Source organism: Limulus polyphemus, unplaced genomic scaffold, assembly GCF_000517525.1.
Source record: "Limulus polyphemus unplaced genomic scaffold, Limulus_polyphemus-2.1.2 Scaffold239, whole genome shotgun sequence".
Classification (NCBI taxonomy): Eukaryota; Metazoa; Arthropoda; class Merostomata; order Xiphosura; family Limulidae; genus Limulus; species Limulus polyphemus.
In genome coordinates this window covers 245,450-263,885 of record NW_013665849.1, presented here as the reverse complement: position 1 = coordinate 263,885, position 18,436 = coordinate 245,450, and the positions used below count along the sequence as shown (strand labels likewise).

Here is an 18,436-nt window from a genome sequence, read left to right as displayed (position 1 = left end):
AAAATTAATTGTTTATACCTATATAAAGGAAGTGGAAACTGAACAATTCTACGAGTTCTTCTTGCCAGAGCTAAGAAGAGATGGATATGAGGGAATTTTCTCCCCCAAATCAAGAGCAAAAATTGTCTCTCATAATGAAAGAAGACACGTGGATGGATGTGCTATTTTCTTCCGTATTAATAAGTGAGTAAAAGAAAAGCTTCCACAATTTCACAAATAAATCGCAACATTAATTACTATGTGACTATATTTTTAATCGGAATAATTCAACGGTTATTTTGTTGTAGCAGAATATTACAAAATCACTGAAAGTATTTTGTTCGTAAACGACACATGGGATTATTTAATAACAGATGTAATAAAGATGGCAGTTTGCACAGAAATGTTTAAACTAGTCATTGAAGTTTGGTTTATTTGTTGTTGTTTTTTATATTCACAATAGTTACGGTAATAAGCTATTACATGGGACTTTTCAGTAATAATCCTCCAAAACTAATTTTGGATAAGCGAAATTGCTTTATTGCATTTGAAATAAAATGTTGAAAACATTTTACATGATTAAGAATTAATATTTTTCATTTTTTTATAGGAATCAGTAGTAATGCCAAATGAAAAAAATATTATTCTAATTTTATTAATTTGTCAAATTACTCGATAATCATTGGCCTATATATTTCTAGATTCACGTTCATAAAAGAAAACTTAGTGGAATTCAACCAAGTCGCCTTGGCAACTGCAGAAGGTTCAGATGACATGCTGAACAGGGTTCAAACAAGAGATAACATTGGATTGGTTGCTTTACTCCAGCCAAGAGTAGGGCCAATGTCGAATGGTGTGTTTTAAATATAATCACTTTTACATAGAAATAACGAATATTATTTTCAACATAATCTAATAGGTTTTCATTACTCAACGATTAAAACTAATTTTGATTAAAAACAATTAGTAATGGTCCAATATCCTGTCCATTCAACATAGTATTTGTGAAATTAGTTTGACATTTTAATTGAGTAACATACTACCTCGCATAAATTTAATTCCTCTGTTTGTCAAGATGAAAGTTTATTATGGCATGTGACTATAAATAGCTATAGAGGGGAAAAAGATTTTGTAAGGACTAGGCATCCAGATCTAATCGAAATATTATATAATGTTTAACAAATTTTTAATATTTTTAATGGTTTAATACTATATATATACGTACACATACACACAATATATATATATATATATGTATATTGTTGTAACGTTGTTCTTTCGTAAGGCGGGTTGTTTTGAATTATATGGTGAAAACAATTCAAAATCCACTCCAAGTAAAGATAATAAATTAGTTATTTCTTCCTTAACGTTTATACAAGCTTGAACACTTGTAACTTGTAGGATACGCTAACTGTACTACATTAACGTAAAAATAAACTTACTTGTACAATTCAAGGCCTGATAGATCAAGTAACTAAATACAACAGGGACAAAAACACTCCCTGGCTGTTCATTCTACTGATTAAAAATAACTCTATCTTCTTTGATGCTTCACTGAACCTCGTTTTATAATTCTCTCCTCGAGTTTATAGGAAAACCTGACATCAAAATTTTTAGGACTTCCTAGAACTATATTATTAAACTTTTCAATTTTAACTTCTTGCGCTCTCTTGCTAGCATCAAACTTACAATGTTGTCGCAATGTAATATAAGAACATATTGACACCAAGCTATTATTGGGATACATCAAATATATCAAGAAATATTAAAGGCAAATAGCAGACTCACCAAGTTTTCTTTCTTAACAAAACCTTAAAATGAACTATGTGGACAGTAAGTTAAAATTAATTTTACTAAGTTAAAGCTCACCGGTGATTAACATATATGTATATAAATTTCCATCAAAAAATAATATCACTGTTCATACACATCTTTGGCTGCAAATGTTATTTGATATCATAAGCACCATTCAAGAGTTTGTGGATATGTAATCAAAAATCAAATAAGATAACCACTTGCTCTAAAAATACACAAAAACAAATTTTTGTTTTGTTTCATTATAGATTTCTGCCACGACAAATCTTCTCTTTCTGTCCGCCCCCCAGTGGCACAGCGGTATGTCTGCGGACTTACAACGCTAGAATCCGGGTTTCGATACCCGTGGTGGGCAGAGCACAGATAGCCCATTGTGTAGCTTTGTGCTTAATTACAAACAAACAAACAAAAAATATTTCTGTTCCCCGATGGGACAGTAGTAATTCTACGGATGTACAATGCTAAAATCTGGGGTTCGATTCCCCGTGGTGGACACAGTAGATAGCCCAGGTTGACTTTGCTCTAAAATAACCAAACCGTTTCTTTCTACTACAACTAGACAACAGGGAAAAAGAACCACGAAAAGTGATGGAAAACGCGTACGTTTCCATATGACACAGAATATATACTTATAAAATTAAAGTTTTCCGCCTTTTCATAATATCCAAGAAGTTAATGTTTAAACAAGCCATGTCGCCAAACACTGATCCTAATGTACAATTTTATAAAAGAACCATTAACTGATTAATTGAAGTTAATATATGCATCACAATTAATTCCTTTTAATAGCTTTTGTTTGAATTCTGCAGCTTAAACACCGTGTCTTACTGTATCGAACTGGCTAGGAGTATGTAGGCATGTATAATTACAGTGTTTGGAAACGTATTTAGTTATTCTAATGTAAATGAAAATATAAAGGGTTTATCGTGGAAATAACGTTAGTTTACAACACGGCGTTCCCCTGGATAATACAAATTGAATGGTATCTGCTCGTTCACAGAAAAGAGACCGTTATGGTTGTGGTTGAGCTAAATCGATATACATCTTGTGGAATTAATGCTTAGTTACAGGCCAAAAAGGGGTTCGTTTATGTACATACTTACGACACCCTCCTTCGACAACGCACCGGTTTCAGATGTGTTTTTATCCTTTTTTGTCACTTTTGAATACATGTATTTTCTTCTTTCGTAATTTTCAAGGGTCTGGTGTATAGGGCGCTCGACTCGCAATCTGTGGTTCGTGGGTTCGAATCCATTCTCTCCCTTTCAGCCGTGAAGGCGTTATAATGTCACGGTCAATCCCACTTTTCGTTGGTAAAAGTGTAGCCCAAGAGTTGGTGATAAGTGGTTTTGATTGGCTGCGTTCCATCTAGTCCATCACTTCTAAATTAAAGACGGATAACGCAATACATATAGCCCTCGAGTAGTTTTGGACGTAATTCAACAAACAAATAACTACTTTGCAATAACTGAAGTAGACTTTATTTAATTTCAGATAATTCTACGTCCTCACACTTTCACCAGCCACTTTTGGTTTGTACTACTCACATGCATTGGGATCCAGCGTATTCTGATGTCAAACTCATCCAGACCATGATGCTAATGCATGAACTCAGACAAATTGCACAAGATACTGCACAAAATAACTATGGAAGTGGACATGGGTCGGGTGCCAGCACAATTCCTTTGTTGCTCTGTGGAGATTTTAATTCTATTCCGTCTTCTGGTAAGTTATAGCTTATAGTTGGCTGGTAACGATAAATTCGTGCTTTAATTAAACCATATTGTTTGTGTTTCTATATAGAACAGATCTTTCATGCGAATATGAAAGGAATGACGAATATATATATATATATTATGCCGTATCTGTGTTTTCATAAAGTATGCTATAAATTACCTTTTTTTTTTTTTGCTTTTCAAACCAATAGGAGTGGTAGAGTTCCTAACCACAGGAAAGGTTTCGGCCGACCACAGTGACTTCAAGGGTTTTGGGTACAAGGACTGTCTGCAGAAGTTGGGTTCTTCAAAAACACTTAATGAATATTCTCATCCTTTCCAAATCTCTCGAGCCTACAAGGATGGTGATATACCCTACACAAATTTAACGTAATGATGTTCACTCTCTTTTATTTGTTCTCTTGTAGTTTTCTTTAAATCCCTCTCTTTGTGTACACGTTTTTTGGTCCTTGTATGGATAATTTCAAAAATTTTCCGCCAATCGTAAATTTCTAAGAAACTGTTTTGGTGTGTAGTAACAAAAATAAACAAAGAAAATTAGATCAATACTCAAGATCTTCGTGTTCATGTTTATATTTTTTTACATATTTTATGACATAATAAAAATTATGTTTCTGTAATAACATTGGAAGGTCACTGTTCCTGAAAATGGCTGCTGCAAAGTAAATATAGTTTACACTCCGTATTTTTTCTTTATTAATAGAGTTAGTTGCATATATATGAATAAATAAATGAGGCTAAAGAGTTTGCAATAATGTAATGTTTGATTCGTTTATTTCTTTCTTACATTTTGCTTTCTTACCTATTTATTTATGACGCTGAAGAGCAGAACCTTTATTGTTGGAGATAATATTTCAGATTTGATATTGGGCTTAAAAGACTTTGCTATGATGTTATTGTGCTGGTTTGAAAGTTTGGTGAAATAAAATATAAAAAAAACTATGATATCCTATATAAATTGGCAAATGCACATTTTTGAACACGTTTTAAAAATATATGCAACGAAAGAAATAATCATAGCTATTAAGCATTATTACAAAGTTTTAAATAACCAAGTTTTTTAATCTGCATAAATGTATAAATATATATATATATATACACACACATATATATTTTTTCAAATTTGTTGTTCAACGTGCAATAAAAATGAACAAGTTGTTGTTAATTAAGTTTGTTTTTTCTTGCAGAAATGACTTTAAAGGAGTCATCGACTACATTTTTTATCCTGATAAACACATGCGTGTTGTCGGATTACTCGGACCACTCGATGAACATTGGCTGAAGAAGAACAACGTAGCTGGCTGTCCTCATCCTCTCATACCATCCGATCATTTGCCGCTACTTGTGGAACTCGAAATGATCTGCATGCCTCAGAAGTTTAACTCAGATCCATGGTTTAGAAATGAAGAACAAAGACAGGCTCGCCACCAGCCTAAATCGAAATAAAACGTCCTTATAATAGATTTTTCAGTCTTCCCTGCTTCGTAAATTTCATTATAGATGTCATAGTAAGCCACGTCCTGATATTATAAATTGCTAGACATAAAATATTAAAATACTATATTATCTAAAAACATATTTTTTTCTGATACAATTACTATGTCTTGAATTATATACGTACTTACAGAAACTTGCAACAGCTGTGATTCAAAGTTTTATATTCTAACAGATTAATTTCACTTAATTAAGTGCTTGAAATTATCTATCTATATGTATATATATACACACAATAAGAGGAATCCAAAATTTATTTATTTCAATTAATCGAATTGTAGCACAAATTATTGTCTGACACAAAATTATATTGATATAATTTCGTATATTTTTCAGTAAAATTTTGATAGGATTAGTCCTCCAGGGTGTCAACGATTTAAGAACTTACAACGCTAAGCTACGGGGTTCGATTCTCCTGGTTGAAATAGCGCAGATAGCCTATTGTGTAGCTTTGCGCTAAAACAAACTATAAAGATGAACTCAACTCACAAAAAACGCCCTCAGTGTCTGAGCGATATATTTGAAAGTTTATAACGCTAAAAGCTGAGTTTCGATACCAGCGGGGAGAAGATCACAGACAGTCTAATGTGTAGTTTTGCGCTTTACAAAAAACAAACACACTACTCATAGCAAATCATATGGCATGGCGTCCAAAACTTCAGACTTGTTTCCAGTGTTAATGCTGTTGTTTATGTTACGGTCATAATTCAACTTCCTCAGTATTCATAATTGTTATCTTCAATCAGAATAGGAGTTAAACATATTAAAGCATACGAGTGAAGCTCATATATCATAATTTTCAATAGGATACTTCAAATTTATTGAACACTACTGATTTGTGACAAACATGGGATTGAAACGAAACGTTGATCCTATTGGGGATGACGTAAAATTGGTTTTTACGCATATTATAAATTGCATACAAATATATTTTATTTTTGCTTATTTGGTTTAGCACTGGTATTAGGTTTTGGGTGGGAAATAGGTCTTGGGTAAGTTGGAAATAATTGTCTTTATAATTTTGTGTGGTTCAAGGATGTGTAGTGTTGGGTGTTAGTGGAAAATATTATTATATTTATTGAGTAATTATTAGTTGCTGCTTATTTAGAACATTGGAATTTGCTTATCGCTAGTTCTATGCTACATACAAAAAACATACATACATAAATATAATTTAAGGAAAACAAGGGACCTGTTGGTCCATCTAGGCCATTCATTCCACTAAACTAAACTTTAAAATAAAAATAAAACACTCAAAGCCAGCCCTCATTATTCAAATATTCATCAAGTCTTCTCTTAAACTCCCTTAAATCACCTGTATCCTCGCCATCTGAATGCAACCCATTCTAAAGAACAACCGCCCTTTTAGAAAAATAAAACTGTTTTAGTTGAAGATGATCCCTAACTTGTCAAAATTTATACTTGTGTCCCCTAATCTTACCATTGTCACCATTAAGTACGTAAAAAGATGATGCATCAACACTACAAATTCCCTTAGCAATCTTAAACACCCCAGCTAGATCCTTTCTAACTCTTCTTTTTTCAAGAGAAAACCATTTCAGAGATCTTAACCTGTGCTCATATGACAACCTTTTGGTTTTCTTTAGTTGTAACAATGGGTAAACTTCTTTCTCAATCAAAAAGGAGGTGAAGTCCATATAATATACAACTGTGAAATTACATTATTATCAAAATAGCTAGTAATGCTTTTGTTTTTACGCATTCACATCAAGCAAAGGAATTATTTTCGTTACCCACATCAATGCAATTCTCCAGCTTTAACATTAAATACAATATATTTGTAAATGAATTTAATACACAGCTCAAATATATACACATAGTTGGATTACCCACTGAACTCATTCGGTTCAGGAAATAAAAACATCGAAATATATTCTTTGTTTACATTCTTGCATGAGTGTCTTTATTTTATGTCTTCACCAAAAAAAAAAAATAGTTTTAATAAATTTTTATTTAATTTTGCAGCAATCAATTTCTGACATTAGTTATTATAATATTTATACTTTTACCCTTTTTTTATTGTGATTAAATTACATTATTCTGATTGAATACAAATTATTTTATAATTTTCTTTCAATCCCTTTTGGTGAGAAAAAGTAATTGAAGTATTTCGAGAATGCGCGGGCCTTGTGCGATGCCTTTTTTTTTCTTTCCTGCTGCATAATATTTGTTTCGCCATTGTTTTTATCGGTTTCAACATCTTGATTTTCACATTGGTGAATTTTGTTGTCAATTTTATCTTTGATAACGGTCGTAATTTGAAAAAGTATATGGTGGGTTGGGGGCCCACGTTTGGTTTATCCGACACTGTGCATATACACTCACCCCTCGAAACAAAATAAGGATAAGAAAGACACTGTTATGCACACATTTTTTAGTATCATAAAGTATACATTTAATTACGATGTCTCATTTTTAACAAAATGTTTGTCACTTATTTGCAGTGATTATTTTACGATTAAAGTTGTACTATACAAATAAAACCTGCTCAGTCATGTTTTCGAATGATATGTTGCCTAGCTTATTAAGTGATAACCTTTTCTTGTAATCTGTAGTGTGCTTAGTGTAGCTTTAGCACGTGTCCCTGTATTTGTATTTTTTAAATATTAGGGTATGATTTTGTAGAGAGAATTTAATAAAAGCATGTTTTTCACAACATCCTGTCTAATAGCATGCGATTTTTTTAAAATAATGCTAATCAAATTAAGTTATATAAATCCTATTCTGCTTACCTACTGATGTAGAAGTAATACTGAATTAATTATGTTACGTTTAACTATTGGTGTAGAGAAAGTTTGTTGTTATGCACAAAGGTACTTTATTGGCTATCTGTACTCTGCCCATGTGGGTTACTATTACTTCGTGTAACCATATCAGTTGTGAAGCTCTTAGTTGAAGAAATAAAACGCTTCCTTTCACTGATTGAGCTGAACTGTGCATTATTTTTACAAAATAGTCATAAATAACCTGCCCAATGATAGAAACCATTACAACAGTTTGTTAGCTCATCACAGACTAGCAGAAACAGAACGTGTGACGGACAGTTAAAGTTGTTAGGTCATTCGACCTTAGCACTAACCGATATTTAGGACAGTGAGTTGGCCTTTTTTTCTCCTATCTTTTGTTAATTTCAGCTTTAGGTCGGGCATGGCTTAATTATTAATGTGTCTGGCTGCAGGTCAAAAATTCAGAGTTCAAGATGAGATGCCGCTGAATATTCTCCGCACTTTCAGCTCATGAAACATTATAAAAGTGAGAATAAATCGTGTCATTTGGTTCAAAGAACGCGAAAAAATTCTTGTATAAGTCAATGTTGCTGACTGGCTTCCTTTCCTCTGGTTAGTAGTTTAAAATTAGGAAATTTTATACCTAAACCCTAGGGGTTTCTGACCTAAAAACTTAGCCCATGAACAGTTGAAAATTCAAATTTTGATTTTAACCCAAAAGTGACATGAAGGTTCTTTGGCTTTTTGGAACACGTGTTTCTATTTCTAACTCATTTATGTATGAAGCAAATCGCAAAGAAAATTGTCAGACCTGATATATAATTTAAAATACCAAATTAAACATATTTCTAAGATTTCTTACCTATGTCGTTATTTTACAATGGTTTTTCTAGCCTGAAAAACGTTAGAACCAATGCATAGTGATGGTTCCGAGCTTTAATTCCACATGGTAACACAACAGTATTTTACCTTGCCTCGGTCTACAGGTAATCTATTAAATCAGATTCAGATTTGAAAAACATTAACGTTCATTTTACTTTGCAGACAAAAGATCGCTCATATCACAAACTTTATTTTACAACCACAAAACACGGTATTAGTTTACGAATCATCAATAGAATTATTTCTGAAATTTATATGACATTGGCGGGTAAATAAACTAACGCATTTAACTAAAGTGGCAAAATGCAAGAGTGGCTAGAAAAGAATTGGTAATAAGACAGTGAGAAAAACTGAAAATCAGAGTTTGAACAAAGTCAAAGTAAAAAGAAACTGAAAGAAAGGGAAGGGATGGAAAATGATATAAAGAACTAAAGATTAACTAACATAGAAGGGAAAAAGAATAGTGATTGAAACGGAACATAGTCGGCAAAATTTGCAATGCCATAATGTCAAAGCAGTAGAGAGACATTGGATTATATTTAAATATGCCAATGTTTATCGTTTTCTATACAGCAGCAGGTACTTTGTAATTGCTATAGTTATAGCAAGTTTAAGATTCTAGACTTATTCACACTTGCGTAAGGCACCTTCTGGTGGACAGCACATAAACAAAGCCAGTTCGAGAACAATCCCTTCTTCCCTTACCAGAAAGTTTTAAATCTAGAAAATTTCATGAGCACTTATTCTTTACTATACAAATATTTGTAGGCGTGATCAAAGCAGATAACATCTTTGATACAACTACCTTACTAACAAGTCCACTAATAGATTTATTACACTGAGAATTCTTTTGGTATTACCAGTCGCTGCTGTTATTGGAAAACGTAGCGACTCAAAACTTGCATGAATCAAAATTTAACAGATACACAAAATCATTTAATTGGTCTCTCTATCATATCGATTGAACATCAGGTCACTGAATTATTGGACTTGAAAGATTTTGTTGGAGACTGACCTTCACCAGGAGCTCCTAAAGTTGATTTTAAGTAAATATTGTATATTTTGTTGTTGTTATTGTTATGTAAGTGTTGCACTCGGCATTCTAAACATTGAATTTCTGATCGAAATTCTAAATTTAATTGTTAAAATAAAATTAATTCATGTCTTTGCACATAATGATAAACGCACATACCATATGAAATAATACAACGTATTTTAATCGCTATATCGTATATGTACCCAACAGCACATTTCCATATATTGCACAAAATGACTACAAGACATCATAAACATTGAACTATTGGTGCAACACGGTTAATTATTGTAAACTGAAGTCTATGTCATCAAACATAATTTAACCCAAGACCTATCATTCTCCTTATAACCTAACTCTTGGTCCTAAAATGTATCTTTAGCGACTAATACTCTAATACTATTTTAGCATTAACTGTTATAATGCAAGAAGATAAAGTATAGTTATTTAATAGTACATCAGTCAACCGAACATTTGATACCCTAATTTCATCATTGTAATGTTGCTACTTTCCGTTCGTCTAAAATCTATTCACAACACTGAACAACTAGAGAAAGAAGTGAAACACACGACTTGTAAAAAATGTCTGTCCGAACTCTGGAAGCCAATTTCTTAGATCCTGAGTGCTCAAAATTTTCACACATATTCCTTAACCTTCCTCATAATGCGCATTTTATCGACAAAAACTCCCTCTCGCGTATCACTTTCCGATTATTTATTCCGGAAAACAAAATTAGCATGCACAATATTACAATGTATGAGTACACCAGAAATACTATTAATATCTATGCACTAGATTAACGAACCGTGACGTCTGAATAAGAGCTTAATTAACGTAGACTATTTTAACCTGCAATTATGCATAGACTGTGCAGTTATAAACCAATTTATGTAGTGATAGTTTTATGACTGCAAAGTGCTCTAGGGAGAAAAAAAAAGATGTCAATGCTGCTCAGTACACACAAGTGATTTTATATCAGTTATTACTAAGAAATAATAAAAAAAAAGTCATCTATATTGCTTCAGTGGTTTCACTGTCCTTTAACAGTGCTTTGAATCCCGCGCTAGTTTAATGCCACTGACTCCATTAATTTTTGCAGCTGTTTTAGTCTGCTTGAAATCGTGCAAGCGCGCACTCTATCACCTCCCCCCCCCCTTCTTTTATTCCACCGACTGGGGCACTATGATGTACGTGTAGTGATTTTCCTTAAAAAAGCCACTGGCGCCTAATATTCAAAGTACGCATACTTAATTGAAAGCATGTTTAAAAACTGTGACTATTTACGATCATACTATTCATGACATGGTTGTGTATTAAACCTTAAAACTGTAAATTGCAAAGACGTTTGTTTTAACTACATATTTCAGAAAAATTAAAATTTTTTCGTACTAAATTTGGCTTTTTTATCTCATTAATAGTGATACTCTTGGAGGTACACACGTAAAGTTAGTAATAGAATTAGGCTGAAACATTTCTGATTGATAGCTGATCTTCCTACACGGGGCTTGACATGACTTGGTATTTAGGGCTTTCAACTCGCAATATGAGAGCCGTGGGTTCAAATTCCATTACTGAACGTGCTCGCCCTTTCAGTCGTGGAGGCGTTATAACGTGACGGTCCATCCCATTATTTGACTAAAGTAGCCCAAGGGTTGGGTGGTATTAACTAGTTGTTTTCTCTCAAGTCTATCACTTCTAAATTTGTCCAACAAACAAAAAAAAGCTACACTACTCATAAGGAAAGTAAAGAATCACTTATTCACCAGTTTAGATAGGTTTTGTTCACATAAATTATATATTATTCTTTATCAACAATCAACAGCTTTCTTTTGGATATTTACTCCACCCTGCTATATTTTATTATTCTCTCGGTTGAAGGTACAAGAACTTTCTCCAATATTACCATATTTATATCTGTATGCTTTCTTCATCAGTCATCACTCACAGTATCTCTGTCAGCATCCAAGACTGACAGTACCATCTTAGCTATGATAACGTGCTACCGTGGGAGGTTTATCTAGCCCTTTGTCCCTATGTTAAGAAAGCAACCCCAGCGTCTGCTTAGTTATATTGATCCTGTCGACCAAATAGCATTTTTTTATTATCACCCAACTGCTGTTCTCCATTATATTCCTCACCTACTTCTACCTCTTCATTAGTCATGTCTGTAGCACGTGGTAGACGTCTATCCACCTATGATATAAAGCTTCAACTTATTCATGCTCAAAACAACTGATGTTCTTATGAATGATGAACTTCATAACTTTTTATCATCAAATTATCAATACATATTTTGGGTGCTGATGGGTATCAGAGCCACACTTACCCACCCTTGTATCATAACATATTTTTGGTCGTACAGTATTAAAAAACAACATTTCTAATACACACAGGTAATGTTAATTCTTACAAACTTTGCAAGTCATACAATCTTTCAAAAAATTCATACAAAATTAACCAAATTTTAAAACATTTTCAAAAAAGATTTTATGTGACATTACATCTTATATAGCAAAGCATAAAACAACGCTTGGATTCTTCTTGAAATCTTCTTACAATCAAGACATTGTTGCATGTAACCTTTAAGGCTAATAGAAATATTTATCTTTATAAAGTTACTAATCTATATTGTAAAATAAAACCTGTGTAATTCATGATGAACAAATCGTTTTATAACTTACAAGATGTGTTCTTTCAGAGTTATCAAACTTATGATATTAAATTATATGTGGTAAAAAATCTTTGGACTAGAATGTGTGATAATATATCATTGATGGACATCTCTTAATTTTTTACACTTTATTTTTGATTGACCTAACAAAGCATTTCAGCAGAAAAGAATGCATGTCAATTACCTTTGTTTATTTTAAGCCACTGTTAGAAATGAAGCGTTGAACATTATTGGCAATGTCAGGATATTTGTAATTGTGATATTTCATTGACCTCTCTAGGCTAATGATTTTTTTATTTATTTACTAAGAATTACTAGTCTGCAATGAACATGTGAGATAATGAAGAAATGTCTAAAATTTTCTGGTCTATCGTTGCAAAATTCAGTCAACAAAATGTTTTAAAATTGGAATACTGTTTGTTGTTTGAACAGCAGGGTTTTGTTTTTGTACACTATTGGCATTGACAAATGACTAGCGGATTTGTTGGAATACAGACCTTGAGAATGTATTAATTTAATAATTGAAACAGTTAAAGTACGATATATTAACCCGCACAGAAATTTCTTATGTCTAATTTAATATTTCCTTGAAGGTCCTCTTCTCTCTAGTTATTCAAAACAGGTAATCTATTTCATCAAAATCGTGAGTTAGAATTATGCCTTTTCTCACCCTAGCTACGTAATTTTTAGAACAAATGTACAGAGTTAAGCCTATCCCGAAGAGCGCTAAAGTCCATCATTGATGACAGGTAGAATTTTATGAAACCAGTCTAATACAGCAACATGCAGAAATCTGAGAATAGACTAAGCATTACGATTCTTTTTCAATCAAAACAAACAAAATTAATGGTAAAATAAACTAGGATCAAAATGAAGGCAAAAAGCTTAGCGGAAAGAAGTAAGAAGTCATTATTAGCAGTATTTTAATTAAGTGTGTGTGTGGCATTTCAGGATAAGCATTCAGATAGAAACCGCAAATAGCCAGATATTCAACAGAAAATGTGTTGCGGAGTTTAAATGAATGATCTTCATTTTGACCGAGCTTGAAATAAAGAAAGAAGCCGGACAAAATGTAAAACACAATGAAAATAATGTCTTTTGAACACTTAACTCTATCAAATGTATGTAGCACTATAGATTTCACGTTTACAAAATCGTTAATTCTCGAAACTCTCTCGTAAAGACTTGCTACATTTGAACCGTCAACTGTTAAACTTATAACTTAAACATGGAAACTTAATGGAAAGTGCTTGATCTTGTTAGAGACAGAGAGAATACAATTACTTACTAAATTATATAATGTCAGCCAATTCAGGACGCGTAACCAATGCCACTATTGGTCATTCCAATAAAAAATAAGGCATGAGAAAAGCTTAAGGTACCACCTGACCAGCCCTGTAGAAAAGGTTTACTTTGTAGAAATCTTTCTCATGAGGAAGTGCACATGATACCCCAGTGGAATGACCCAGAACAACAAATAACTAGAGCAAAAGAAACTTAGCCACATTCCGTGACCAATATTCTCATAGACTTTTTGGCTCTATCACAATGGGCATGCGTGAAGTAACCTGTTTCTGTGGATCATCAAATAAAAAAGAAATGACTGTCGTGAATTTTGTTTCTGTTAAGGAGGGTTGAATCACAACCATTGAAAACTTTCCATTCTTTAATCACAATATCTTAGAACCATAGAGTTAACTACAAAATATTTCCAGACAGTTTGAAACAGCAGGCTCTCGCCAACCTAAATCTTATAATATTACAAATTATTTAATCACTCACAACTTCTTTAGTCTATAGTTTTTGTTTCTTGAATACATATGAACTTACTGTATTTGTTTCTTTGCTTGTTGTTCAGTGCGAGTATACACAGTTGTCTACCCGTGCTCTGTCCACTGCAAGTAGTAGATCCTTAATTTTAACATTACAGACCTTCAGACTTACTGCTGAACCACTTGAGGGTGGGAGCGAAGTTACTATATAGTAAAAGCTAAAGTTATTTAAGTACCGATACGATTATGAAGTGATGGATACCATGCTTTTTAGTTAAGGAATTTACTCGTTTCATCTGTGCCAACCATTTTTGTTGAACCTCTAAGTTTGTTGATATTGAAGATATCTGAATACACTTTATTTCTGTTTTACTGTTCAAACTATTTGTGTTGAGTATCAATAAACAATTTAAAAACGATATTTGGCTTTACCACGCTACAGGCTATTAAATTCTCACTACAAATGGATTTACAAGTGAAACCTGACAAAATAACAAAGATACTCAAGATCTAACCAGAGGTTAATTGTATTTTTGAACAACTATTGTATGGAGATTTTTCTCAGCTCGAGAGATTGAGACAAACAATTAGGTAAAGGTATTTCAGTGTCAAAACTGAAACATTCTTTTACCAGCATTAATTTAAATGTCGGGTACACTGTATCTGTAAATAATGATGCTCTACTTTCAGTAATCACAGCATATTTAATATCTAAAGCCTTGGCATTAAGATCAAATCTTTTTATTTTCATTCTGTATCGCTTGACAGTTAGGATCTTTATGTAATTGATTCATTTGTGTCATATATTATGACTGGATTTTTGTAACGTCCACATATATGTGAAATACTACACATGTGTAAATATTAATATATTTATACTTCCATACACACATATATGTGCATATATGACTAGTAGTGTTAGAAAAACTGCATCCAGCTTGTCATAACTACGGTGACCTTACACTGTGTTGCCATCTATGAACCATTAAATTCAGCACCAAAAGACTCCAGCCAAGCAAAGACTTTTCAGTTAAAATTCTTCTAATCATAATTATTATGAGTGCAGTCACTACAGCATATATAAAAACACAATCATATCAACATAAAATAAATACAATAGTCCACAATAAAATGAATTTACTGTCCTAGACAAACAGTTCCTGGTGAGACAGCGGTAAGTTTACGGACTTACAAGGCGGAAATCCAGGGTTATATTCCCCATAGTGGACACAGTAGATAGCCCAATGTGGCTTGGCTCTAAAACAACCAACCAAACAATCTAGACGAACACATACACCAGTAGCTGAACTGTCATGATAACGTATCACCATTTGACAATGAGCCCATGCCTATAGTTAACACCACAGAAAATAAATAAAGTCCAGTGAAACAAGGACTTTTCCCGCTTAGATTTTTAATATTTTGATTAATATATTGTCCTGAGAAAGAACAGCTACCTCACTGCGTATGTACGAATCATACATACATGGTTAGATAAGGTAAACAATTATCGAAAAATGTTGGATAAACATTTCATCTTAGAATGCTCAACAGCTTGTAAGTAACGGCCACAATATCCTTTCAGTTGAGTTTTTGGATTGATAATGATAGTCATCAGCTGTAGAAACTGTTGATAGTCTACCAGTTATATTTACTAACACTTGCTATCCTAACTGTGTAGTAATTGGTACTGAGTTTGTAATGATCACGTAGTGATCACACAAGGTAGTACATACATTTCATCGTGAAACACCTCTTTAATAGCTTTGAAAATAAGGGTATGGTCACACATTGATGTTATAATCAAGTGCCTGTCCTAATTACTGGTAATTCAGCCAAGATCAAGGGATCATTCTCAACATTTTGGCCAATCATTGAGCTGTCATTCTGCTCTTCCATTGGCATTTCCTTGACGAACTTTTCTTGGACAGTCAAACAACTACTGCTATCGTCCTCCTCCTCATTCAACTCCTCAGTTGAGTTAATCGGTGATCCATACAGATTTAGTATCATGTAAGGCACTAACTGTTCCTAAATTAATTTATTGCAATCAATGACCTCTCTGAAATGTTTGAGTGATCCAGACCTTTCTTAACTTTACCCTTATACACCAAAGGAAAAATATGCGGAGCGTAACTCATAAGGACCTATTGGAATGGCAACAGCCTTTCTCCCATGGATTCTCAGCTAACATCAGGTTGAGAAATTCGTATCGTTGGAAAATGGCATATTAGGCGTTCTCAGCAATCCCTACATTTACACGAATGTCAGATCTTTGCTACTGGATGGCAGAACGACGAGTCATAGTAGGAAATGCGTTCATAGGATATGCATGACCACAGGTTTCTCCATGCCCCATGAGTAGCATTGAGGAAAGGTTCACATCTTTACCAGTTAATGCCTGCTTTTTCACCTACTGGTAAACCAGCTTAGGATGGCAGATGTTTTCCAATAGAAGTCTCTCTCTTTGCTAGTTTTTGATGGCATCAACCAGAGCTAGAGTTGCGCTATTCTGATTGATGAATGCCTTGTAGTACTGTAGATACTGCCCCTTTCCTTCTCATACTATCCATGACCATGATGTTCTTCAGTTGCCCTTTCCTCCTGTATATTGAGATTGATGCTCAGGGAGAAATTAGATTCGCAGTTCTGAGTACACCATATTATGGCAGTTCTCCTTCATGAGTTTGCAGCCGCAGTAAGAACGCGGTCATGGATCTTCACAACATTAGTTATAGTTTGGTATTCAGAGAGAAACTCTTTGAGAATCAATTGCTTTCTCAAACTGGTGTCCACCTTCAAGGATGAACTCTTCTTCTTGATTACAAGTCCTTGGACTTGTGCAAAATTAAATCTTTTTAAACTTAATAACACAAGATTTTTGAAGAGCACAGTGAAATGCAAGTTTCAAGAGAAAAACGGAAAATTTCACAGAAATAGATTCTGTGGTCTCGACACAGAAATTTCTTCTTCCCCTTATTCTGTAGTAATTTCTAATAAATTGTTCTTTTTTTTGTCAAGTTCGATTGAAACCACAAATAACAAGAGATTACACAAAAATAGTTTTCCAGGTTCAACTGAATTATCTTGAATTTGAAATAAAGAAATACACTGGATAAAGTGTAAATCACAGTAAAACAATATTTTCAACACTTAAAATATTTCACAAAGACCAAATTCACAATTTACTGGATATTTAACTCTGTCAAGACTCTCCTAAGAATTTAATAGAGTCTTGTAAAGAATTTGCTGACTTTAGAATTTTAATGACTATAGTTAGAACTTAAACATTATTTACTTGAGGGGAAAAGCTTGAATTTGTTGGAGGGGATAATCGAGAGAGAGAGAGAGAGTTGTTGTTGTCGTGTAATACAAAGCTAAACAATGGGATATATGCACTCTCTCCACCACTGGACTTCGAACCTTGGATTTAGAGCCTTATTTGAATATCTTGATGTAATAATTTCAACGTTTCTTCCATAAATTTCACAGTTGTTTGTTTTAGTTTTACAAAATATTGGCCCATTACACTGGATTTTGATATTCCTGGTTTTTGCAGAAAACTGGTTAATTATTTGGAGATACTAAACCGCGACCTGTTGTGGCTCAGCAACAAATCTCAGGACTTATAATTTTAAAATTGGGGTTTTGATACTCGTAGTTGGCAGAGTACAGATAGCCGATTATGTAGCTTTGTACTTAACAAGAAAAAAACAATACTACATCAAAGCAGTCAGCAGACGCTCATAGTAAATTTCAGTTGGATCACAAATTATTAGGAAATTCTATACAGAAATAACTGGCATTATTTCTAGAGTGCAAGGAATTACAGAAAGCTGAATTTTGTATCGTATGTATATAATACAAAATTATTGTAATATATGTATAAATTACAAATACATTATGAACTCATGTCTTTGGTTTGTTTGAAATTAAGTACAAAGCTTCACAACGGGCTCTCTCTTCTCTGGTCACTACGGGATTCGAAACCCGGTTTCTAGCGTTGTAAGTCCGCAGACATGCCGCTGTGTCACGGGGGGGATGTCGTTGGACTCCTATATATTAGCTACAAACTCATACATATTTGTTATTAAGAAGCCACATCATTTTAAATTTAGGTCCTTAAAACTGATTATAGTATTTTCTTTCGTTGATCTTTTACTGCTGTTTCTACTCTTTACTACTGTTGTTTATTTTTTCAATATTCAGTATATTAAACAATAAAATCACCTGAAAATTAACGAGCAAAACGAAATCGATAAATAAGAAATAAAGCTCTACCTGACGGTTGTAGATAGACTTTTGG

At 33.2% G+C, this 18,436-nt stretch overlaps 1 protein-coding gene across 1 annotated transcript in view; it reads left to right on the top strand.

Annotated features, from left to right (window-relative positions):
- Positions 1–7,017, top strand: part of LOC106478664 — a 53,372-nt gene extending 46,355 nt beyond the window's left edge. Inside the window, exons 4-8 of the mRNA XM_013939219.2 lie at positions 29–183; positions 681–832; positions 3,289–3,519; positions 3,722–3,899; positions 4,718–7,017. Coding sequence (XP_013794673.1) covers positions 29–183; positions 681–832; positions 3,289–3,519; positions 3,722–3,899; positions 4,718–4,976 — 975 coding nt within the window. The 3' untranslated portion in view covers positions 4,977–7,017. The remainder of the gene's footprint in view (positions 1–28; positions 184–680; positions 833–3,288; positions 3,520–3,721; positions 3,900–4,717) is intronic.
- The last annotated feature ends 11,419 nt before the right edge of the window (positions 7,018–18,436 follow it).